Source organism: Ambystoma mexicanum, chromosome 9 (genome assembly GCF_040938575.1).
Source record: "Ambystoma mexicanum isolate Mex_15411 chromosome 9, UKY_AmexF1_1, whole genome shotgun sequence".
Lineage (NCBI taxonomy): Eukaryota > Metazoa > Chordata > Amphibia > Caudata > Ambystomatidae > Ambystoma > Ambystoma mexicanum.
The window spans coordinates 79,821,774-79,847,698 of record NC_090931.1 but is presented as its reverse complement, the minus strand read 5'-3'; the positions used below and the strand labels follow the sequence as shown (position 1 = coordinate 79,847,698).

General features: G+C 46.1%; 1 protein-coding gene across 8 annotated transcripts in view; it reads left to right on the top strand.

The window, feature by feature from the left end:
• The window catches only part of TIRAP (TIR domain containing adaptor protein), a 156,922-nt gene that overhangs the window by 72,500 nt on the left and 58,497 nt on the right, over positions 1-25,925 (top strand). For 3 of the 8 annotated variants that reach the window (XM_069614197.1, XM_069614193.1, XM_069614194.1), the window contains 2 exons: positions 7,388-7,441; positions 20,873-21,427. In XM_069614197.1, the coding sequence (XP_069470298.1) occupies positions 20,998-21,427 (430 nt within the window). In that variant the 5' untranslated portion in view covers positions 7,388-7,441; positions 20,873-20,997. The remainder of the gene's footprint in view (positions 1-7,387; positions 7,442-20,872; positions 21,428-25,925) is intronic. The other 5 variants (XM_069614198.1, XM_069614195.1, XM_069614196.1 and 2 more) reach the window with 2 other exon arrangements.

The following is a 25,925-nucleotide window of genomic DNA, read 5'->3' as shown; positions in this document are numbered from 1 at the left end:
CCTGGTTTTTCTCAAGATCTCGACCTCCGCCATACCACATCTAAGTATATCTTCGATCGACTGTCTCAACAGTGGTCCCTTTGGGGATTTCCAAGAGATCGCCAATCGTCTTTTCACTAAAATCAGCATGAATTGCGCTATTCTCCTTCTAGTTCTGTGCCTCTTCTTCCACGGAATCACACCCCACAGACAGAATTATGGGGTACACACATTCGTTGACACAAAATACTGCTTCCTTACAGTAAACAGCTATAACTGGGCAACCCCACACCATATGCCAGAACCCTGCCGAACCAGTTCCACATTTAGGACAATTATGAGGTACGGGGGCGTTCATGGAGTGCAACTTTTCTGGGGTCACATACACCCTATGCAATATATTAAAATGCATACGTTGGATTCTCGCATTGTGAGATACTTTCTTCACCTGTTCCCGTACGGTAGCGCATTCCTTCTCTGAGATTTGAGAGCCCATATCCCTCTCCCGTTTTTCTTTTAATACCAAGGCCATTTGAATGTGTACCCTCTGTACGCCCTATAGAGTCTCGAGATTCACCCTTTCTCTAGGAATGTGATTGTAATAGTTGCATCAGCGGGTTCCACTCCGGTTCCTCCGGAATAACGTCCCAGATACTATCCAAAACATAGAAGACAGCCATCCTACGAGCAAAGTCTGCCACTTATACCACAAGAATCACAAATTTGAATACTCCACAGATTTTCACCATTCTTAGAGAACTTGAATCGCCCCCCCTTCCCACACTCGACTTCTCCAAAGATGAAGGCTGGTGCTCTGAAGCCCAAAAGGCCCTCCTGGACAAGATCGCCCTTCTACACCAAATAATCTTTGAGAAGCAAGTCACGATCCCCAACAGTATTCCACTGCTGACGTTTCTTATCACTTCAGCGTCATGAGACCTCCTCCCTTTCTGTTTTAACACCATTTCTGAGGATGAAGTCACTGCCCTACTCAAAGGCCTGACGCCCTCCAGGTGTAAAGGAGATGCTTGCCCTGCTACATTTATTAAGGATTGTGCCCTAGTCCCCTTCATCACCACCTCTATTAACTCCTCCTTCACCTCCTGCCGAGGCCCCACTAGCATGAAGGAAGCATGGGTACTCCCACTGCTAAATAAACCATCATTGGACCCCACCACCCCCACAGACTACTGACCTATCACAACTGTCCCCTTTCTCCTAAAGATTTTGGATAGAGCAGCTTATATCCAAATTCAGCATTACCTGGAGTCCAATTGCGTACTAGGGATCAGACAATCAGGGTTTTTCCGCCCAGGTCATGGTACGGAATCCGCTCTGCTTGATTTAAAGAACCAATTAGATTCAATTAAGGACACCAGGAATTCAGCCCTCCTACTACTTTTGGACCTCTCGGCAGCGTTCGACTTAGTGTACCATAAAATACGCTGCCAACATCTCACTTCTGCAGCCAATTTCTCACCAGTGGCATCCAGCTGGGTCGCCTCTTTTCTAAAAGGCAGAACCATTTTGCCACATATTGTAGTTGGCTTGCTAGGTAGTACATTTTGTAATTTGGCAGTTTTATACCCCCCCTTCATGCGAGTTTTGTAACTTCCAGAGGGCAATTCTGTTCCTCGTCCCATGCCAAAGGAATTCCCTACATATGCTGTGTAGCCTAGCAAAGAATCGCCTTGGTATCAGATACGGTATCTGTCCAAAGTAATGTAGTAGTCTTGGCAGAACTACTATTTTCAACATTGCCCCTCCTCCCATCATCGCTAAGGGGAGCTTTACCCAGAACTTCATGCTATTTTTGATGCTCTTGACCGCTTTCTCAGTATTATGTTGGTGCTCTGCTTCCACTGTATGGTGAATGTCTATCCCAAGATATCTAAACGTGTTGACCTCCCATGGGATTTGTAAGACAGGTAATTGATCTAGCGGGATCCCTTTGTATCTACCCAATAGGAATATACACGATTTTTGGGGGTTCACCGCTATGCCGGACAGTGACGCAAAGCGCTCCATCACTTCCAGAACATATTGGAGGTTTTCTTCAGGGTAGCGTATATACAACAGCATATCGTTGGCGTACAAGGAGACTAAGTGTGGCTCCCCTTTTATGGTGATTCCTATTATGTCATACTGCTGCCTTAAGTATATTGCCTGGGGCTCTAGGGCTAGGATATACAACATAGGAGACTACGGGCATCCCTTTCTAGTACCCCTACTGAGTTACCATCTTTCCAATATTATTGCCCCCGTTTTAACCCTGGCTAGTGGTGCGCTATACAGTAATTTAACCCATTTGAGGTACCCAGGCCCTATCCCATAACTGGTCAGGGCCGCAATCAGCCAGGGCCATTTGACTGAGTCGAAGGCCTTTAGTGCATCCAACGATACAATTGCCATTTCGCTCGCATCCCCTTCTGTGTGTTCGATAACTCGAGGGAGTCGTCTGAGGTTGTTGGATATATTCCTATTTGGGACATATCCGGTCTGGTCGGGGTGTATTAATTTATTAATGATCCTTCTCATTCTGTCTGCGAGTGCAGCTGTGAGTATTTTGCTATCCTGATTTAGCATTGACAGCGGTCTAAATGATCCACATTCTTTACCAGGTTTATTGGGTTTAGGGAGCGGTATGATAATTGCCTCCCTTAGGGACTCTGGCAGCCTCCCTGCTTCATATGCCTTGTTTAGCATTGCCAAAAGCACGGGAAGCACCTCATTCCTATAGATTTTATAAAATTCGCTAGGGAGTCCATCTGCCCCTGGAGTCTTGCTGGTAGGTAGCTGCACTATTATCTCTTCTACTTCTTCCAGAGTTATCGGGGCGTCTAGCTCTTCTCGCTCCTCTGCACTGATTCGTGGCAGACCTATATCTTCTAGTGTCTTCCTTATTTCACTGCAATTGCTCCCTTCTTCATCCCCATATAGGTGTTGATAATACGCTAAAAATTCTCGATTCACCCCCTCTTGGGTGTCCACTATGCCCCCATCCTCTTTCGTTAGTGCTCTGATTGTGGGTCTGTGGGTCTAGCTCTTATATAACCATGCCAGCACCCTCCCTGGTTTATCTCACCCTGCATGCTGTCTTGCTATATACTTCTTATAATTCAGGTTACACAGTCTCTCCCAGTGTCCAGCTCATTTCTGTTGCAGCCTGAGTATGGTCTCAGTGTCTTCCTTGGTGTTACCTTCTCTGCTCAACGCTGTTTCGAGCTCTTTTTCTGCCTCTCGTAGTTCAGTCAATATCCCTCCTTGTAGTCCCTTGGATTTTGATATGGCTATCCCCCTCACTGCCACTTTTAAATGCCTCCCACAGTGTGCCGGCTGAGTCCACACTACCGGTGTTGGTCTCAAAGTAACTTATTATTTATTCTCTCAAATCCTCCCTGAACATTGTATCTTTTAATGCCTCAGCTCTGAGGCGCCATGTCGGTATCCTCGCTCTGGAGGGGTTTGGGGGGGGGGGGTCGGTATTGCCAATTTAGGACCATTGGCGAGTGGTCTGATAGGACCCTCGCTTTGTACTCTGTACTATTTCGGCCACAAGCTCTTGCGTGACAAACAAATAATCTAGTCTAGTGTGCAAATTCTATGGGGCCGAGTAATGTGAATACTGTCTGTCTTGCGGGCGGCGAACCCTCCATGCATCCTCGAACCGAAAGTCCATCAGCAGTGACTGCAACGCCCTGGCGGCCGGGGTGGGTCTGTCTACACTGTCTCGATAGTTCTCGGGCATGATGTAGCGTGGTCCCCCTGTTACACAGGGAGGTCATCTATATACAGGGAAATTCTCCCCCCCACCCTACTCTTTGGGCCACTCGAATCCCCAGATCAATCGGTCGGATCGCAGGAGCTGTGCCAGCGGCACCACTGCCATGAGGAACAGCATAGGTGATAGCTGGCATCCCTGTCGGGTGCCTTTCTGCAATGGAAATATTTGTGACCTGTGTCCATTAACTCAGACTTTGGCCATTGGTTGCGTGTAGAGCAGCTGCAACCAGCTTATATATTGGGGACTGTGAGAAACCTGAAGGTGTCTCCCTAGCTAGTCCCTGGGGATCTGTCATCCAAGTGGCCAGGACACAGCCACCGCCATTGGATACAGTTCCTGGGGGTGGACCAGTGAGGGAAGATCATCTGGCTGGGGGGTCCTCGGTGAGTAGAAGTGGGACACTGATGGGTGAGATGCAGTATCCCCCTTCTTTGAACTCCCTTTCCCCATTTTAGCATGTAGGATGTTTTGAAACATTACCCCCACCCCCTTTTCAAACACGAACACTTTCGCGCAACACGAAAGACAACGGACTAACACCAGAGGCGTTTACCTAACATGTCCCAACACGAGAGTCAGGCAAAGTTTGGCAATTGACCAGAACCACGCACACCTGCGGCCCTTTCCTTTCCCCACAGGGATCAAAGGTGGAGCTTGAGAGCACACGATGAGCAAGACAGACAGCACAACGAAACAGCAAATCCAGCACATCAATTCAAGAGGAGGAGTAAGGTGGCGAATACGGAAGGGGCGACAAGGAGAGAAGCGACGGTGCCCTTTTCCACCCAGATCCGCGAAGCCTCCCTAAAAGGAATCGTAAGACTGCATACAAAAGCTATCCTGTGTTGCAGCAGATGTCAACGGTACACAGAGCATGCCTACGCTGATAAGCAGGATGGAAAGAGACGCCTACTACCGTGGTACCATCAGTAAGGAACTCATGGTGGCAACAGTAAAGACAGACACAAGTGATCACAGTTCAAGGGTGTTTATTAAACTGTATGCAGGATTGAAAAACGCCTAATCTAAACCTAAATCTAAGATGGGAGCAAGCTTTGACCATCAAATGAAAAATAAGGCAGTCCTTGCAGTGCCTCGTCAAAATAAACGGACCTATACTAAAAAAAAAAACTGTTGCCAAACCTAAAACTAAATACAGGAAGAGTGTGGGATATGGTTCTCAATACAGAAAGAAGTGTTTATAAATAATAAGTCAGTATGCAGGTTGCCGGGTGTTTTCCTTCCCCACGTTTTGAGCACTGGATAAGGTGGGACTTCTGAGCACATCACACTTCTCGAGATTTCCGCATCACGAGACGACAGTTCAGTTTTAACTTCTCAGAAGCTTCAATGGCCAAATCTCTTTTCAACAAAAAGTCTCTTGCCTTTGAGGATCAGTAAAATAACAAACAAATGAAAGTTCTTTTCGACTTGTATTTGGGATGATGATTCTTCACCCCTGGGTTCCTTCTGGGTGCAGACCCCTCTCGATACTTAGCGTCCCTCCACCGGATTCACTATGGCTTTACACAAAAACAGTAAAACAGTTCACCTTTTGACTTTCACCAGTCTTAATGTCTTTTCAAACAGTTCTCGTGGACATCCCTCTGCCGGGTTCACTTTTGTCAACACACTGTTTCTTGGGACTTTAGACTTCGCCCCTCTTCACTGGCATCCATCCGCCGGGTTCACTCTTGCCACTTCACAATTCCTTTTGCTTTCAATGATTGCAGGATTCACTTCCCTTGCTTTCTCTCGATGCGGGATTCACTTCCCTTGTTTTCTCAACAATTCTTCGGTCAAAGACTCAACTGTACTGGGATTTTGCTCGACCCCTGTGTGACCACTTTGACCTGTCTTGGCGGCTCTCCTATAGCCTTCTGGTATCAGTAGTTTCAATCAACCCGGAATCAACCAGCGTTTCTTATGTCAGTACCCACGTGGTGCTCGTCCCCTCTGCAGCTGGTCTTCCCCTAACAAATTGCAGTTCTTTGAACATTTCTCAATATGCCACTTTGCGACTTTCGTTCAACACAGTTTGGTCTCTTATCAGTTCTCCCCTCGACTCACCGGCTGTGATGCCGTGCTTGGGCGATGCGGCTGTGATGCGGTGCTTCCCTTGTCTCTACTGCTCCTCCTTCTTGCCATGTGCTTGTTCTTCCTTCTTCTGTGGGCTCCACCCCTTTCCCCTGCCACAAAAACCTTTGTGATCTTATTGGCTTATGTCTTCAGTATCTCATCCTGATATTGACTTCTCTTCCCCCTCTTGATTTACGCGACCTCCTCCTGATGTATACATACTTCCTCAGCTGTTCACTCCCCTTTTGCCAATCAGTCTCCTCCATCATCCGTCTGCTGATGTTCCACCTCCACTTTGTACGATCGTTAAACCTCCTGCATCAATTTCATCTCCACATCTTTACCTCCTCCAAGAACCTTCTGTTATCCTGCCTCCTCATACAACTTCTTTTAGTCCCCAACAGCTACATATCTTATCTCAACTCTTCCATCTACCATTCTTCTCCTGATGTTATCTCCTCCAACTAGATCCAATCTCTCTCTTCCTCCAATCTCTATCCTCCTTCAGCTTGCAACTCTGTCTTCCTCACACCATAACCAAATCTTGTCTTTCGTGCACTCAACATTACTTCAAACTTGCACACGAGTTGAACGAGAGCCTGTGTTTATACAGCCCTGTAACTCCTCCTCATAGACCTGACTCCCTTTAAGGTTCTGCACATGGGTTGCCAAGATGTTGAGGGATTGTGGAACTTATAAGGATCACCAAGGACCACTGGGGAGCTGCGGGGTTGGGCCAAATGTGTATAATGGTGTTTTACCATGTTGGATTTCACAATCATTCTGTTGGCTTCCCCGCAAGCTGCCTCTGCCTGTCTTCTATCCTGGAGGACATGCTGTTTCGTAGTGGGGGAGTATCTTAACGGTAAGTATCAAGTGAATACTTTGGTAGCTGCTGAGAAATGAATACGTAAACTGCCAGAGCAAGTAATCTCTTCCTCTTACCATTCGGGACTCAGGTAGAGGAACATGTTGCAAATGCAAGAGAGTTTCAAGCTACATGTACTTCCTGAGTTAATTGTGCATAGGACATCTTTTGGGTTGTTACCCGCCTTTGATATTTTAGTGAAGGTCTTAGAAAAGCATATGATGGACTTGACTCACCTGTAATATGTTTACCTGGCATTTCACATCTGCTGTCCTTTAAAGGGACAGTATCTGTGACAACGCACACATTTAGGAAGGATGGACTACTGTATTTTGACTCTAGGATACATGTAAAGTGCTAGACCTCCAGGGCTATGTTGATGGGGAGGTTGATGACCCTTCCTGCCTGGGTGTACCCATGGGACATTGAAAGACCACGGCCGTGGTTGGTGACTATTTGACAGCTCTCTGCCTTACACTGGGAGGGGTTTGAGTGAGGGTGATAAGGAGGTGCCCGTCCCCATACCTCCTCCGGGCCATCATCCTATAGCATGGAGAGGTACCTGCCCCCTTTGTCACCCTACTAGATGTCTCCAGAGTTAGGCAGGGGACTTTGTCACACGCACTGTTAAAACTAAATTTTGTTAGAAGTGCAACAATCTTTATCTTTCTACCCAGGTGGGGATTCAAGCAGTCAATGTTCGAGCACGAGCGACAAGACCTTCAAGGCAGGTAGGCAGGGTGTTGTGTAGGATGAGAAATCGAGGGGGGATTCTAACATGAGTGTGTAGTCTAATTGCTGGGCATGATCTGAAGTGTGCTGGGTGTATCCTAAAGGGGCTTAGACAAGGACTGCCTCCCCCTAAGCAATACACAATGAGAACCTGCAAGCATGTACATTGGGTCACTCAGCATGGTAAACGGATGGTTTTGATTACATCCATTCTGGATATTGCAAATACATTTCTTTATGGCTCAGTTTGTAAATAAATCACTGTCTATAAATGTCTTACTCTCTAATTCAGTGTATAAACAATTAAAGTCCGAGTAAATTGAACTTGTTCTGTAAATCACCTAAGAAAAAGTGGAGGGAGGCAAATAGCACCAATGTGGTTCCTGGTTGCCTTACACACAATTAAATAGCATTTTGGGAATGAGTGATCAGAGATTTATATTATACACATATATGGCTATGAGGGTGATTCAAGCATGGAACACATATGCACACTTGGCTTGGTGCTCATTCCATTTGTCACAACACTCATCCTAACAATAAAATGTCTGTAACTTCCAACCACGTATACTAATTTGGCCAACTTCCGTTCCTGGGTGTGAGGCATGGGCTGTCCTGCTGAAGCAGCCAATGACTTGTAATTGCCTAAAAGCATTCCTTTCACAGCCTGTAAATCGTTTGTTTGATCTGTACAATTCTAACCTAGCATATGTCTCATTGAGTGCGCATTCAGACCCCTGAAGCATGCCCAGGAAAATTCGGGTCAAGTGATAAATATTGGAGGATTGGGGGAGCCCTTGCAACATCCTGGCTCAAGAGCAGTTTTCAGAGGCTTCCGGGACTCTGCCCCTGCCTTCTTAAAGCCTGTAGTGAATGATCTATTTTGGCACCTTTAGTAATTAAATCCGTGTATCGCATTTTTTGTGTTCTTCATTTGCCATCTTTTTCTGGAATACTGTGTCAAATAGGCAATGAGAATATAACCCTGAACCAGGAAAGTTTGGGTTTTCTTTTCTTTTCAAATAATATGTTAGGCCACCAATTAGTTTGTGACAAGCCCTTGTTTCAAAAGCAAGAACATCATCTTCATATGTTTTTTTAATCAACCTCGTGTTTTGGTAGTAACAAACTCTCTGCAGTGGCTTTCAGTATCCCAATGGCTTTGTGAGTTTAGCAATGTTTTGCAGACCTTTTCTCCTCTCCAACCTCTTGGCTTTGCCAAAAGGCAATGTTCTTGAGAGGCTTTGTCTAACCTCTTGGCTTGGTCAATAAAGCAACATTCCTTGTTTACTTGGTGCTCTGCTGTTGAACCTCTTTGGCTGGGTTGTGGTGACTGCAGTGCTAATGGGGCCTTTTGAGCCATGGGCTGTGTGCTTTATGTACAGCCAGCCGATCATGCTTGGAGGGCCCGCCCACTACCTGTACATATTCACCATCCTCTTGGATTGGTAAATATGGTGGCGTGCCTCAGTTTATAAGGTGACATTCTTTAGAGGCTTTCTCCATGTCCTAGACTTTGTCAATAAGGAAGCTGTGAGGGGTCAGAAATGAGAGGCGGGCACAAAGTTGTACTATTTTCATTATTAGACATCTTTAATAAAAGAAAAAGGTTGGATGAAGGATTCTCTGTCCCTATCCTGAAGAGAGTTTCCCTACCTATAAAACTAAAACTAAAGACCAGTCTGTGTCCAGTCGTCAAACCTATAAATTGCCCTTGTGTCCAAGACATACTAATCCAACCCTCACACTAGAAACAACTAACTAAGGGTGCAAGCACGTGTTTCTGAGTTATGTTTGGCAAAAAGTGTACACAACTAAAACAATTAAATTAATTCAACAAAAACAGTCTTTTCCAAGGAGAAATCCTTTGGATCAAGAGGGTGATTCCCTTCCCCTGGATATTTAGGTGGGATGGCAAACATGTATTTTCCAAACAACAGTTTGTTCAGGATGGCAAAAGAGTTTCCTTCAAACAACAGTTTCTTAAGGATGGCAGAAGTGTCTTTTTCACACCACAATTCCTTAAGAATGGCAAAAGTGCCTTTTTGAAGCCACAATTCCTTAAGGATGGCAAAATGTCTCTTTCAATCAAGTTCCTTGCGAAATGTTATACTCAGTTCAGAAAAGTTCTTATACAAACAACATGTTCCAGCTTTTGCACTCAGTTCATAAACAGGAAGGATCTTATTCAAACGTAAAACAACTTTCATGGACCTCCTGGTATATTCTCCTGCCAGGAATGCACTTATGGGCACTTCAGATCCCTGGTGTACTCTCCGGCCAGGTATCTTTCCCACATTGTCCAGTCTTTTCCAAAATACATATGGAGGGCCTGGTACACTCCCCTGCCAGGAATTCCCCCCTGGGGTCTTGTCATTACACTTATGTTTTCTTTACCTGATGTGTTTCCTTCACCAGAACATCTTTTCTGTTTCACTGTCCTTTAGTATAGCACAGTTGCATCACTTCACTATGCCTTTACTTTATTTGCTTGAGGTATTACTTGTTCCAACTTTCCCCACATTGACATATCTCACACATGGGGACTTGTTCAAGTTTTGTAGCTGTACTTGTTTCTGAAGAGTTAATTTACTTAGGATAGTACTTGTTCCAACGTTCCCCACACTGACAATTCATACATGGGGATTTGTCAAGTTCTGCTATGGTACTTATTTCAGTAATTTTCATTTGTTTAGGGTAATACTTGCTCCAACGTTCCCCACACTTATATCTCATGCATGGGGACTTGTTCCAGTCTTGCCTTTGTGCTTTATTTGGTCGATATTCAAATATTCTTATTGCATTCATCTGTCTGTATTGTGAAAATCCTAAGAGATTTTCACTATACAGAACCCCGGGAAGCAGGGTAGGGGCCCATAGAGAGGAAATACGGTATCCCCTTCCAACAATGCACACCTCAACATGATTACTCCCAGGAAGTATAAAAGGCAGAGCAGGAGAGCACACATTGAGCGAGTCGGGGAAGCTGGAAGGTGCTGTAGAGAATGAGAAAGCCCTATTGAGCTGCAGAGACCCTGGGATACCTGGGGAGGAGAAGAAAACCACCCAAACACTGGCCCTGTTACCAGAGAAGAGATTTCAGGGTGGAGGAAGAAACTGTACTTCCGGAAGGCAAGACCAGGGGCAGATGGGGTTGCCTGGCGGTACCAACAGTTAAACTCCTCCCCTGGGCCTGGCAGGTGAACCCAGGTCTCTGAGGGGCAGAGGGAAAGACCCTGACCTCCAACTAACATCCCCTTTTGGCTCCTGCAGCTCCCAATGACAGAAAATGCCATTTCGGGGAGCAATGAACAGGGAGCAAAATTATCCCAGTGCATTCTGGGACTAGAATTCCCAAACCATTTTTTTGTTGAAAGTGTGAACTTTGGAAGGAGGCTCAAGCCCAGCAGAGGGAAGCTTTCTTGCTGAACTTTAAAAAGAGGTCCGAGCCCGGAAGAGGGGGACCCAGAGGTGAAGACCATCGACCTGCGTAACGAAATAGATGAAATATTGTGAATAAAAGCCATAGTGAACCGGACAGAAGGAGGCTGCTATTCGAAAGGGGTCTGAGCCCGGAAGAGGAGGATCCAGGGGAGAAAAGCTATCACCCAACTTATGGATGGAAAGGAAGTTTTTGTTTTATTATTTTGAACACATCAGGTCCTTGGAGGCAAGAGAGTTTTTTGTAGAAAAAGAGACTTAACCACTGACGATCCTGATACCTGAGAATGAAACTGTAGTGTGCTACGCTCAGGAGTCCTACCTTGTCCCGTGCTCAAAACGTGGGGAAGGGAGACCCCTGGCTATAACATCCAGACTTATCATTTGTGAACACTTCTTTCTTTCTTATGAACACTGTCCCACACTCTTTTTGTTTTTAGTTGTAACGAAAGTATAGGCCCTTTTATTTGACAGGACGCCACTAGGACTGCCTTATTATTGTTTGATGGGTGTAGCTTGCTCCCATCTTAGATTTAGGTTTAGATTAGGTGTTTGTCCAACCTACGTATACAGTTTAATAAACACCCTTGAACTGTGATCACTTGTCTCTGTCTTTACTGTTGCCACCATGAGTTTCTTACAGTATGCCCCGGGGTCCCCAATGCTTCTGGGCAAACTCACCGGTATCGTGCAGTGTTCTTGACTCGTGGCACATGGTGGTGGTGAAGCTTCCTCCCTGGAATGGCCTCCTTCGCATTGCAGACCGTCCTTCTGTGTTCCCGGCAGCTCTGCGCTTCCTTGTCGGCTTCTCTCCCTGACCGGGATCAAAGGCTGCTTTTTCTCAGCACGTCTGTATCCCGGTGGTTGTGCTGCAGCTCCGGGAGCATCGACTGTGTCCTCACAGTGCCCGCTGTGAGAAACCAGAAGGTGTCTCACCCACTAGTCCATGCAAATCTCTCTCTCAGGTGGTCAGGGCACAGCCATCGCCTTTGGATCCAGACCCTGGGGGTGGACCAGTGCAGAAGGATCACCTGGGTAAGGGGCCTTTGGGGAGTGGGACACCGGATGGTGAGACACGGTATCCCTCGCCCTGCAACACTTTTTCCCCATTTCACTCAATGGGATATTTAGAAACCCAACCCCTGCACCCTTTTCCTGCACAAACTCTTTTACACGGACAGCCAGCTCGGAGAGAAAACAGACTCGCACCAGAGCCATGTACCTGACATGTCCCAATACAAGAGTCAGGCAAAGTCAGGCAATTGTCGACAATCACTCACACTTACACTTCCCTAAACGGATAAAAGGCAGAGCATGAGAGCACACTCTGAGCGAGGCAAAGCACACAAAGGTACAGCAGTTTCGAGCCGGCAGCTGAACGAGAGGAGAAAGACGGCACGGCACGAGAGGTTCATGAGAAGGGAAAACCCCTTGACCTTTGTGGCAGGAAGCCGTTACTTTCAAGAGACTTTCAAGGCACAAAGCGTAAGACCAGGAAACCAGGCTGAATAATCCTGCATTGTTTGTCGGAGATATCAAAGGCCCTCCTGCGAAACTGACCAAGGTCCCAAGGAGCTGCAGACGCCTTGGTATCATCTTTGGCTCCAAGAACAACACAGCCGGTGAGTTGGGGAGACCGATTCCAGACTGCTCTGTGAAGGAAGGAAGGATACAATACCATTGACAGAGCGGTCCGGCACTGGGAATGTGCTCAATCGAAGGTCTCTGTACGGTATGCAGACAAGAGAAATTAAAATAGAAGATTGATGTGAAGTATAATTGGATAAAGTGAACTGAAGTGCTCCTGCAGCGGCTTAAGCAAAACCCATTGCACATTTGAAAGTCTTCGATTCGAATATCAAGAGGATCTGAGTTCGCACCAAGGGGATCCATGGTCTGACCCCGACAGAGGGAGACCATATTGTGAACATTGTGAAAAAGGGATCTGAGCCCAAAGGAGGGGGATCCATGGTCCGCGCCCGGATGAGGGAGACCAAATTGTGAATTGTGAACACTGTGGAAAAATGGTCCCGGCCCGCATGACGTAGACCAAATTGTGAATAATGAACATTGTAGAAAAGTGGTCTGAACCCGGATGATGGGGACCCGTGGTCCGAGCCTGAAGGAGGGAGACCAATCTTGAACTTGTGAATGTGAAGACCCTGAAAAGGAAAGGAACTTTTGTCTTTTGTTTGTTACATCAGACCTTCTGCAATAAGAGAGGCTGTCATTGCGAGAGAGACTTTGGCAGAAGGCTCTGATGCCTATGTGTTTAACTGTTACCTCGTGGCCAAGAAGCCAGAGTGTGTGCCAAGCCCGCACATGCAGCCTTGCCCCATGCTGAAAACGCACGGAAGGGAAGCCAACTTCTCAACTATCCTGACATATAATTTCTTGGACACTTTTCTTTTGCATACATTGTTATCCCACACCATTCTGTTTTTAAAAGTAAGGATTGGCAATAGGTTTATTAGTATAGGCCCTTTTATTTTGACAGACTCCACTAGGACTGTGTTATTATTATTTGATGGTCGTAGCTTGGTCACTTCCTTAAATTTAGGTTTAGATAGGCGTTCAACTAACCCATTTCAATAAACACCCTTGAACTGTGATAACATTGACACCCTCGCTCCGGCCCTTGCTGATTTTTGCAACCACTCCTTTGCCTCAGGATCCTTCCCCTCCCCTCTGAAGCACTCCCTTGTGCATCCTCTTCTCAAGAAACCCACAGCTGATCCTTCTTGTCCAGCTAACTATCGCCCAATTTCCATTACTCCCTTTCTGGACAAACTCCTGGAAAAGTTGGCCATCTCTCAGTTTAACCTTCATTCCAATTCTGTTGGCTGTCTCTATGACCACCAGTCTGGCTTCAGAGCTGCCAGAAGCACGGAAACTGCTCTCCTGAACATCCGTGAAGATCTGCTCTCCAACCTCGACTCTAACATTCCCTCTGTCCTCATCATCCTCGATCTCTCTTCTGCCTTCGACACGGTCAACCATACCATCCTGCTCAACCGTCTCTGTGAAAACCTGGGTATCACTGATCAGGCTCTGGCCTGGCTGACCTCTTTGCTCTCAGATCGACCCTCCCAGATCCAACTTGGGTCCTTCCTATCATCTATCTTCCTCTCTACCTGTGGTGTTCCCCAGGGGTCTAACCTCTCGCCCTGGCTTTTCAACCAATACCTGGCAACTCTCGCCCACTGCATTGCCATTTTCTGCCCAAATTTCCAGTGCTACGCTGACGACACTCAACTCATTTTCAGGCTGACCTCTGACACCTCCTCTCCCTCTCTCATCTCCGATTGCCTAACTGCCATTCAAGATTGGTGTGCCGCCAATGATCTTTGCCTGAATGCCAGCAAGACGGAGATCTTCCTCATCAGCACACCTTCACCATCCTTTCCCCTCACTCTCTGGCTGGCTTCCCTTGGCCCTCCTTCTACCCCCACCTGCGAGGCTAAGAACCTGTGGGTCATCTTTGACTCCACCCTTTCCTTCTCCGCCCACATCTCTGAGGTCTCTAAAAAGTCAAATTTCCTACCGCACCTCCTCAGAGGTACTCTGCCTTTCCTCTCCTTCCCCCAGAAGCTCATGGCATCCCAAGCTCTGGTTCTCTCTAGGTTGGACCATTGTAACAGCCTATTTCTAAATCTACCAGCCTCTACTCTCTGTCCTCTGCAACTAGTCCAGAACAGGACTGCAAGACTTGTCCTTGGCCTCAAGCCCTGGGATCGTATCTCTCCAGCTCTGAAATCTCTCCATTGGCTCCCAGTGGATGCAAGGATTAAATTCCAAACCCTCTGCATTGTCCACAAGGCTTTCTGGGGCTTGGTTCCGAAATACCTTCAGCTATCCCTCTGCAAATACCTCCCCTCTCGAGCTCTTCACTCCTCTACCTCCAACTCCCTCAGGGTCAGTCGTTTTTCAAAGAAACAAGCTGGGGGTAGATCTCTGTCTTCAGCTGGGGCCTCCCTCTGGAACAGCCTCCCTGCCACTCTAAAACTTGAGGAGAACCATCTCCGGTTCCGGAAGCACCTCAAGACCTTCCTCTTTTCTTCTGCCTTCGCTCCCCCTCTCCCCTGCTGATCTGTTCTCTCTTGGCACCGTGCACCTGGCCACCGGGCCCAGGTACCTGCTCACCCTGCACCCTACCGCACTGCCTCCGGCCCACCCCTTGCACTGGGGTCTGTATCTGTACCCATACAGCCCCCCCTTTTTCTTCCTGCGCTTATCAGACCTACCCTGTCTGCTGCCTTAAATCTAGCACTTGCAAATTGCTGGCTGCACTAACACTGTTTGTTGCCTTTATTATTTATTTATTGTTATTTATCTGTTTCTCCTCTGCTTCGCACTTTCCACTTCTCCCCCTTCCATGCACTTTTCCCCTCCCCTCTCCCATGCACTTGCACGTTCTCAATGTCACTGGGCCTAGTAAGATCGCTGTTTTGTTCTCCCCTGTTCCCCCCCTTGCCTTGTCGCGCTCTGAAACATCTGTGTACGAGCGCGATAGAAATTAAATATCAATATCAATATCACATGTGTCTGTCTTCACTGTTTGATACCATGCCTTCCTTACAACCGCAGCATCTCTCCTGGCGTCTTGCCACGCCGGTAAGGTGTCTTCACGGTGGCTAGTTGCTGCCTGTGAACACAAATGTGTTCCCGACCTCTGCCAGCACGGTTCTTTTCGGCTCTGGTTTCCTTTTCTTGCTCTCTCCTGCTCTCAAGTGCAGAGATCATCTTTTAATGTCCTGTGGACTCGGGATCCTTAATAAAACGAGTCTGCGCGTTCAACTTGGTGTTTCTTTCGATATGCATTGACTCCTTCTTCCTCGTCCTTGTCTCAGTACTTGAGGCTTTATGGGAGATGAAGTCCATAGAGCTTCTTGGATTTCTGAAATAATGTTGTTCAAAATGTTTGTTTAGAAAATGCTTAGAAACAGGAAATATTATGTGTGTTTTATGTGTGTATGAGGTATGAATGGACGTTTGTCTAGAGTGATGTGCAGGAAGGGGTGTTTGTATTTTACAGGTAGAGGAACCTTTATGGCGATAATAAGCCATCAAGAATTTAGGAATTATGAGGTCGTCTTCTCCAAGAAGGGAAGAATACCACGTCTCTCCTGATGGGGTCACCACCTTGCCCTGACAGTCGTCTCCTCCCACGTGATCCTCCCTCATAATACCGCCCCCAGGGGCAAAATCAGGTAGTGGCTGCCGACCCTATGCCACATGGGAGGAGATCTCTGGCCGGGAATCAGTGTTGACTCCACAAAGCACTTTTCAAATGGTTTCACCAACCTCTTGGGGTTGTCAGTAAGTCAAAGTTCTTCAAAGTCTTTATCCAACCTCTTGGCTTGGTCAGTAAGGTGCCAATCCTCAAGACTTAGTCAGAAAGAAAGCAGCTCTTCAGCAAGACACTGTTCAGTGACGTTTCCAACTTCTGATGGCGTTTGTCTACTGAGCAGGTAATCCTTCATTGTGTTCTCCTTGCCCTTCTTCCTTTTAACCTGATGTAGCTTGTGGTTGGTAAGGTGTTTCTCTCCCTTTTCTCCCAACAGGCAATGTTACCTTTAGTGCTGTTTTATCCCCGTAGTTCCTTGCGGGTAGGGCCTAGTCATGCAGGGGCAGAAAGCAATGTTAAAAAAGAGTTAGGCCCCCATCTCAGATCTCATTTGTTAGTGACCTTCCTAACTTAATGGCAGTGTTTCTCTGTGTCATGGATGTGGGCGTGTCTCTCTTGCCTACCCACAAACCCTATAATCTCCCACAGACTCCTGGCACCACATCCCCTGCCACACTGGGGGTTCCTGCAAACCACTGCCAAAACAAGGCAAAGCCAGAGCGCTGGTGTACGGCAGTGTTGCCGGAATCCAGGAGTTAAGGTACTTGTAATGGTTTGCATTTTATCATCAGAACACACAGATGTGATTAGTGACAATTGTCTGATGTACTTATTCTGGCACTGCCTGCCTCTTTGTGTTATGTCGTGTCTTGTGAGGGCGCAGGCATGATATTGGATTGTAAGGTGGATGATTTCATGTACGTGTTGTTGAGTGGAAGGTTGTGATTCCGAGAGTGTCTGTTAAGAGCTGACTGGCATAATGCGAGGATGGTCCATTGTGTATTCAAAAAGTAAGAAAGAATGGTCACACAGATTAGTACAAAATTAAATAGAATATAATCGACTCAGGTAGGTGTAGGGAGGAGAGACGGCTCGGTCAAGTATAGGATTATATAGTCATATTTTATTATTATCAAAAATCACAATGAATTAAAAATAATTCACACAGTAACATCATAAAATATATATAAACATAGAAAATTCTAAAAGCAAACCTTTAGTACACTGCTAGACATAATTTATGCCCTGTTCGTATCTGAAGCAGTGTACAATAATCAATATAGAAATGATAACATAAAGTGCTTGGTGCCAACTACAAGTATCTTGACCACAATTACAAGATATCATATTAAACTTAGTTTCGACGAAAATATTTAATCTAATTCAATCAAGAGAACTGATAGTTGTCTTCCTCAGGACACAGAAAGGTAACATCCAATGTTAGACAATCCACATGTGAAAAAAGTGCATACAGATGCAAATTGACATGCAGGTCCTGTGTTATCACATTAAATATATTACTTGCTCAATTGATTGAAGACCTGAACATCTGTAAAGATACACAAAAATAAAAGAAAAAACCATTAAAGAAAAGGGAGGACCTGACAGAGCCAAAAAGCCACCAACACCAAATAGAGTTCAATTTTAAGCACTCCTAATATCAAGTAAACAATGTTCACCTTGATGGGTCCATTGTGAGTGCAAAGATCAATTGCTTCATTCGTGCAGCCCAGTAAGACACAGATGATACAAAATATTAATCTGTGGAGACAAAATTTGGAGACTGGGATTAGAAATGTCCCTAGTTCTCACCAAATACATAACGAACCTGACAAAAGGTGTGCAGGGAGCCACATAAAAAACACAAAACTGACCTTGTAAGGGGTACCAGCTGGGATATTCCAAATGGTCATATTGCCAAGTAAATGTCAGTCAGATGATTCAGGCAGGTATATTCGAGGGCCATGTGCTCCGGCAGTGAGGCGCCCAAACTGTGAAGGCAACAGGCGACCCTAATAGGAGGCAGATACAAAAATGGCATGCCAAGGATCACTCCTCTGTATAGCAGGGCGGCGCGTATAATAGCAGATGGAAAAAGCGAAACACACCCGGAGCTTGCATAAGATATTGTTGCCAGGTAAATAAATCTAGTGGAACTCAAACAATGAATTGTCAAACAGGAATTGCGAACAATGGTACCCGATAAGGTATAAGGTACTGGCGCTGGTCTAGAACCCATGCTAGAATGGCAGGGGTGTGCTAGATGGTATAGAATAACATTGTATGAGATTAGCGGTGGGGCATATGAGTGCAAGTAATCTATACCATGCTCACAATGGGCAAAGTATACACATGTATTTGATCCGAGAGGATGGCTGATAGCTGCCATTTCATAAATATTCATCTAACAAATGAGAGCGGGAAATGAGTCAGGGACACGCTTACCGTGCATATACAGGGACGCTAACGAGATGAAAGGAACAGACTCGCTCACGGCGTTCAGATGAAAGACTCTAGTAATTCAAATTGCGTTGCCTTTAAGAAACGGGACGAACAACTTATTTACGTTCGGTCCTAACAGCGCGAGGAAAGCTGTGGATATAGAAATAGGACTACATTCCAAACGGAAAAATACACTAAGGTTATCAGTAATATTACAGTATAACCTCCGATGAAATCATAAAATATGAATAGAAACCCGGAAGGAAAAAAAGGGAAGAAAAAATAGCTCAATTTTAATTATGATTCAGAAAGGGCCCTGATGGATTGAGTGCCCCAATTATAATAATAAACCAATAACTAAAAAAAGGTTATGTATTTATTAATATTGACAATGGAAAAAGAAATGCCTGGACAATACTGCAATATAATATGACATGTAGTCAATATGCCGATAACGTGTCTCAAGGGATGCACCGTAGCCATTCTTCTTGTCGATTGAGGCCTGCATCATAACTGTTGGTATTATACATCCACCATTGTTCACGTTGTGCTAGCCTAGATGATATATTATTTGAATCAACACCTTTAACTCTCTGAAGGGCCCACCGGTTCATATCGTTGCAACTGTGATTGGTCTCCAAAAACGAGATACTAAGGGAGATGTTAGAGTTTTGGTGCGAATTTTTGATTTATGTTCGACAATTCTCAATTTAATTGGTCTCAATGTTTTACCAATGTATTACATTTTTAGAATTGCATGTAGTATGTTGGTTCAACTGCCAAGTATTGCCATTAATCATGACTGATGTACAGGCAGTCGTGAATAAGCATTGGCTACAAAAGCCACATGGAAAATGTCCAGTGATAGGCTTAGTCCCCCATAAACTTGTGAGAGTATTCTGTTTTCTGACAGGGAGTGCTCTGTCTGCTTTCAGGTTTTTGCCATTTTTGAATGCATAAATTGGGCGTTCCAAATTTGGGTTATTTAGTTGCAACAAGTGGCAATGTTTAGCAATAATCTTCTTGATTTTATTGTGATGTGTATTAAAAGTCATGGCACAAACTATGCGCTCCTTGGTAATATTCTCCTTATTGGTTTTAGCCAGTAGGATGTCCCGGTGTTGATTTTTTGCCCTTTTTTACATGATTGTCTTAGTAAATAAGAGGGATATCCTTGCGACTGAAGCCTGTCTTGGATGAAGTCTACCTGGGTTATATAGTCCTCAACTCTGGAGCAGTTGCGTCTTGCTCTAAGGAATTGTCCATAGGGGATGCTTTCGCGCAGAGATTGAGGGTCGAAACTATCAAACCTAAGGATCGTGTTACAGTCAGTTTGTAGGTCAAGTGTGTATGCCTTTTAGAATATTTAACTTGCCTTGAAGTAATTCCTGCAATAATGAAAGAAAGGCCTTCTTTCTTGTACTTGCAGCTCAAGTGATCTGTATTAAGAAACCTAAGGTTTTAGATTTAGGGCCTCTTTACAAGTGTGGTGGTAACAGTCAAAAACATGGTATATGACCTGCCTTTTCCGACTGAAACACGTGTCGACAACATCTGACAACATTTGTAGGATAACAGAAAGACACACCAGTACATATAAGGGGTGTATAGCAACTGTGTGAACATGTGTTAAGAGGCCAGATTTGTTATGTGACCATTTTTGGAATTGTGCATTGAACATTTTTTATGAATGCATGTACGAATGAGTACGCTTGTTTGAAGGGATTGAATGGAGTGTGAGTAATGTTGGTCAATTTTTGTCAATCATTTTAGTACATTTGTATGGTTACCACTATGGTATTTTTGGAAATAAATATATATTGTTTTGAAATGTGTTGAGTCATTGCCTGCCATCCTCCTGATCTCGGTCCATTGTGTTGTTTATACTAAATGCATAAATCTACATTTGAGAAATCACACCTAATTAACAGAAAGCACATTCACATGTATAAGCTAGAATGTACCTTTCCAAGCCCAAATAAGCTATCAACATTTGCCAGCAATTGCCATAATGGGGTCTGGGATTCAAATGTTCCTAATCGATTGCCACAAACCTGGGACTGTTGTATAAAGGCTCCAGTCCAGAGACTTAAAAGGGGTATTAATGCTTGCGCGCAGGCCTTGAAGTCGATGTGGATACCCACTTTGTGGCCCAGGTGCTACCTTGTCGCACTTTTCCACACTCCCTAGCCTAGTCCAAAATGTGGTGATCTTTATTGATTACTTATTCAGGTTGACCAGCTGTAGGAATTGCAGCAGTAGTAGCCACCTTTTGGAAAATTGTATGCCTGAGGTTATAGTTGTCCATAAATATCTAACGTACCTCTTTATCATCTCACTTTGCTTTTGAGAGATATCTGCTGTTTTACAGGGATTTCAAGCATTCAATAGTGTCTTTCTTGTTTGGAATATCTCCAAGGTTGGTGGAGGCGCCTGCTGGGGAAACATGAAAAGACGAGCAGTTCCTCTTCCAGTACACAAGTGGCATCCTCTTTGAGCAATCCCGCATCTCCCTGCAAACCCTCCAATCACCATGCAGTGCACATGGTTAATGTGTGGACTGTCCGACAGAGGAAGGACTACGATGCTTGCATTTGTCACAGTGAGAAGGACTTGACGTACGCCTTGGACCTGGTGTCTTACCTTGAGGGGCAGACAGAGGCATTCCGCTGCTTCCTGCAACTGCGGGACTCCGAGGCGGGGGGCTCCATCCCTACCGAGATCTGCAACGCACTCACAAACAGCCACTGCTGGGTGCTGCTGATCACCCAGGACTTCATTGAAGATCGCTGGTGCAATTATCAGATGCAGCAGGCAATAGCGGAGGCCCCGATGTCCAATGGCCGCATTATCCCCTTTATAAAGGACCTAGAGCATGAGCAGTGTCCACGGGAACTGAGGTTCATGTACAAAGTTTGGGCTTCGTCAGTGAAAGATGAAGGGTTCCATCGCATTAAGACAGCACTCCTGACCTGTGAGTAGATTGTGTCCGCTTATTCCTTTCAAAGTGTGTAACAAAAGTGCACTCAAAGTTATGGCAGATGTGTATGAAATAATGATAGATCACATTGACATGTTGAGATTTCACCTTGCCTGTTGTCCCATTACAGTGTTTCTCCAAGTCAAAGCTGGAAATAATTCTTCTGTCATGGTGCCCTGTGTTCGGTCATTCACAGACACACAACTCGGCTCTGATTGGCAGACATTCTTAAGTCAGGCAATTCACACATGTGGCTTTCTCAGGCCCAGCACAGATGGTGGGCAAAGAAGTTTTTCAGGCATATGGGGAAGGTTGTGGAGAAGGAAACGGCCACTGTGGATTAGAAAAATGGCATACTACGCAGTTGACGTGCTCTTGAGTTGGCAAGAAGCGCTACCATGGGTCTTGTGTGCATTTGGACAGGTACTAGGGTACAAAATAAACTGGAAAAAGTAAACAATGATACTCAACAAACGTACTGGCCAATTGGATTTGGGAAAGTTCAAGGTATAGCTAAACTCCAGCTCAGGACCATCTTTCCAAAAACATGTAGAAAAGTCTTAATAATAGATGGATCTTTCTCAAATTGGACTTTGGTGAAACGTCAATCTCATAAAGAGGATGGTTCTACCATAGACCTTGACTATCTCCTGGTGAACGTTTGGTGGGAGACGAAAAAAAACAGTTGTTTTTGGGTCATGTGCTCAAACCTTCAGTAGGTTCTAGACCTCCCTGGTTTGTCCCTGACTCCCAAAAGTGTCTGACATATGACACAGAGAAGGCTTGCAGGAGCTTAGCTTATTTTTCCTTTTCTCTGGCTGCTGCCAGGGTCTGAGATACATCACCAAGCAGCTGTGTGCCATGTCTACCTCCCTTGACTCCTACTTTTCTCTAGAAGCTGATATTTAACCCTCAGAAAGACTCTGGTCCTCTCTGGCTCTCAAGTCACACCCTCTCCTTCCTAGTTTGCTGTATGGAGTCTGCCATCTCCTGCTTTTCCCCCAGATCTCTTACTTAGGGCTTTCAACTATGCCTCTGCTCTTTCTTCAATTCTTCCCCCTTGTATGGGCCCTGCCCTGGGAACCACCCCCTTCTATCAGAGGTTTCCTTTTTATTGATCCTAGTGGTGAGGTGTTGGGCCTCAGTCTTTGCTCATTTTGCAATTTTATCATCGTCTTCCGCTCATGCCACTAACCAAGTTTTAAAACCTTGGTCCACATTCTTGGAGCTATCCATTGCTGGCTCTGTGAACTTGTTTGTGTTAAATGATTGGGAAAATGTTGGCTTTGTGACCCTTTGCGTCCTTGGGATGAACACGTTTGAGTGAGCGTTCCTCTGCTGACACACCAGTGGTATGTTGCCCCCGCCTTCTCGTGGAACACAGATGTGCTAATGCTCTGCTCCTCCGTAGCAGCCAGAAAAACAGTGGAGTTAGTATCCGAAGGCTGCAAGGGTCTACCAGACATTGGGCCTCATTCCGAGTATGCCGGTATCCTGGCAGTAGAGCCGCCAGGATATATGCATTTGGTACTTAACTTTACCGGCACTCAGTCTGGCGGCATTGCCACCGGATTGCAAGTGCCGGCGGTACGGTCTAAATCCCCATTCATGGAGTCCCACAGGGGATCCCATGAGAGGATTTTCCGTCATTACCACCACTGGCAAAGCCGGTGGCAGTAACAAGGGTTTTTTTTGGCCGGTAGGACGTCTGGCTTACCTTCAACATTTACCTGGAGGTAACCCAGGTGCCCGACCGGCAAACCTGTAGTCGGGCGGTCCGGTAAAATGCTGTCATCCACGGATACTGGCACTTTTTTACCGGACCTCCTGGTCCTGGCTCAGAATGAGGCTGTCTATCTGTACTGGATGTCAGCATGGGGTTGATTAACCTATGGTTGTCTAAAACAGTCTGTGGTCAGAACTCCATTCCCATTTCTGTCTTCCTGGGCTAGAAGGAACAAGAGGTTAGGGATTGGGGGAAACACTCTGCAGATTCCAACTATACCTCCACATGCAAGCACACGTCACTGCTCGTTGGCATCCCTGGTCTCGAGAGTCCCCCTCACCTCTACAGATAGAATATCTCATGTAACTTAGTCACATGACACTGAGCGCCCATGCGTTTCCTAGTTTTCTTTTGCATATTTCGCCGACAGGGAAACACCATGGTCAATGTGCTGCACCCTCAGTTGTGGTTTAGAACCTGCTCCCCTGCGCCAGCTTCTCTTTCTTTTTTTATTTATTTTATTATTTATTTTACTTTTGTCCTCTCCTCTCTGTTGTGTCCTACCTTACTTTCTAATGTTTTCCCCGGTCCCACAACCCTTGTAGTCCCAATCAGCCTCTTCCCCTTCCTTCCCGCTAGCCTGCCATTGGTGTGTATATGGTCACACGGGATGCTTTTGGCACTGAGCAAAGGACTGTACGGTCCATTTGATGCACCCTCAGCCTGCCTGCCAGTTGTGGGTAAGAACCTGCTGCCTTGCGTCAGAGTTTTAGTTTTCTTTATTACATTATTTATTTTACTTTCGTCCTCTCCTCTCTGTTGTTTCCCAAGCCGTGCTCTGCCTGTCCTGCCTTACTTTCTAGTGTTTTCCCCTGACCCACCACCCTTGTAGTCCCGCCCTGCCTTTTCCACCGGACTTCCCCCTGGCCTCTGTGATGAATCCAGTGGAGTCATTACGAATTCCCTGGTGGTGGCCCTCTCCCATGTGCATACATGCCAACATTCTGTGACCAAAAATCTCTAGGAATCTTAAAGTTTCAAAAATAGTCAGGCGAGGAGGTAATGATAGGAATAGGGCGCGTCAGCAGCCCATTGTCATTGAATGAGCCCGCCGCTGCGGGTGCATTCAATGACAATGAGGCGCCTGCCACGCCTTCTGCCATCACGCCAGCTCGGGGGAGCCCGTGAAAGACTCACCGGAGTTGACGTGGTGGGGGGCTAATGGCGCCTTTTGTGAAAGGCACTCGCGGTGGAGGGGCGCCCTTAGCCCACCGCCGTGGGCGCCTTTTACATCAAAGGCATGCATGCTGCGCCTTCTCCCGCTACGCCAGCTCGGGGAAGTCCTTGAAAGACTCCCCTGAGCTGGCGTGGTGGGGGGCTAATGGCGCCTTTGGCCATAAGGCACCCGCGGTGGAGGGGCGCTTTTAGCCCACCGCCGTGGGTGCCTTTGACATTAAAAGCCTGCATGCTGCGCCTTCTCCCGCTACGCCAGCTCGGGGAAGTCCTTGAAAGACTCCCCCAAGCTGGCGTGGTGGGGGACTAATGGCGCCTTTTGCCAAAGGCACCCGCGGCGGAGGGATGCTTTAGCCCACCGCCGTGGATGCCTTTGACATTAAAAGCCAGCATGCCGGGCATTCTTCCGGTACGCCAGCTCGGGGCCGAGCTGGCGTGGGCAAAAAAAAAAAATATGTAAAAAAGAAAACATTTTTTTTTTTTTTTTACAAAAAAAATAGGTATTTGGTGTCAAAAAATCAGTAGGCGGTAGGACTGCTTAAAAAGCAGTATCCTACCCCTTAAATCGGTAGGGTTGGCAAGTATGCATGTGGCCCGGCGGACGGCAGCCGCTACCTGATACTGACCCTGGTGGCAGTTATATGAGGGAGGATCACATGAGGGGGACAACTACTGGGTGAAAGTTTTGCCTCCATTGGAGAAGATGCAGTATTCCCCCCTCTCCTATGAAGAAGAACCCTAATACCTGAGCTTTTTGATTACCTTTTGTCATTCTGCTCAGGCCCCCACCTTTTACTCAAACACCCACAGCACACACACAACAGCTTTTTCTGATATGCCTTTATATGAAAACCCAATGCAACATCAAATAAGAGTTGAAAATCCAATGCTATCCATGGACTCCAACTCCCATAATCACTCAAGTACTGAGACGAGGAAGAGGAGTAAGGAGTTTATGAAAAGTAGCAGGAACTCAAAGTACCATCTGCAGAGTAGTTGTTTTTCCACACCTGCAGTGTGCAGGACATTTAAAGATGGAAAGCGCACTATGGCAGTGAGCAGTGCAGGAGAGGATGGTGAACTCCAGACGGAGGCTCCCATACGCAAGTCACACAGAGAAGGTTACCGGGACAGAAGGAGGAACGTCGCAGACAAGCAGGAAAAGCCTTGGAGATGCACGGAGCTGCACCTGGGTGCCAGGTCACTCGTGGAAGCATCATTCATCCTCCTTGAACAAGAAAGGAAGCCAGCATGTGACCGCGTAGCCGCACCGAACGCTGAAGAGATCTCTGCTGACTTCAGAGTGGAAAGCGAATGAAGCAGCTGTTCCACAAAGGCACGGGCAGAGTTGGAGACACAAGAAGAGACCGTTCAGTCTGCCCAAAGCAGTTTGGGGCCCGACGCGTTCCAACAAGCACGCATGCCCATATTTGATAAATATGCGATTCCTAACAATGAAAAGAGCAGAAGATTGTTTGGATGCAGTAAAGACACAGTACTATTGCAGCATCCAATAAGAAGAATATTTGTATG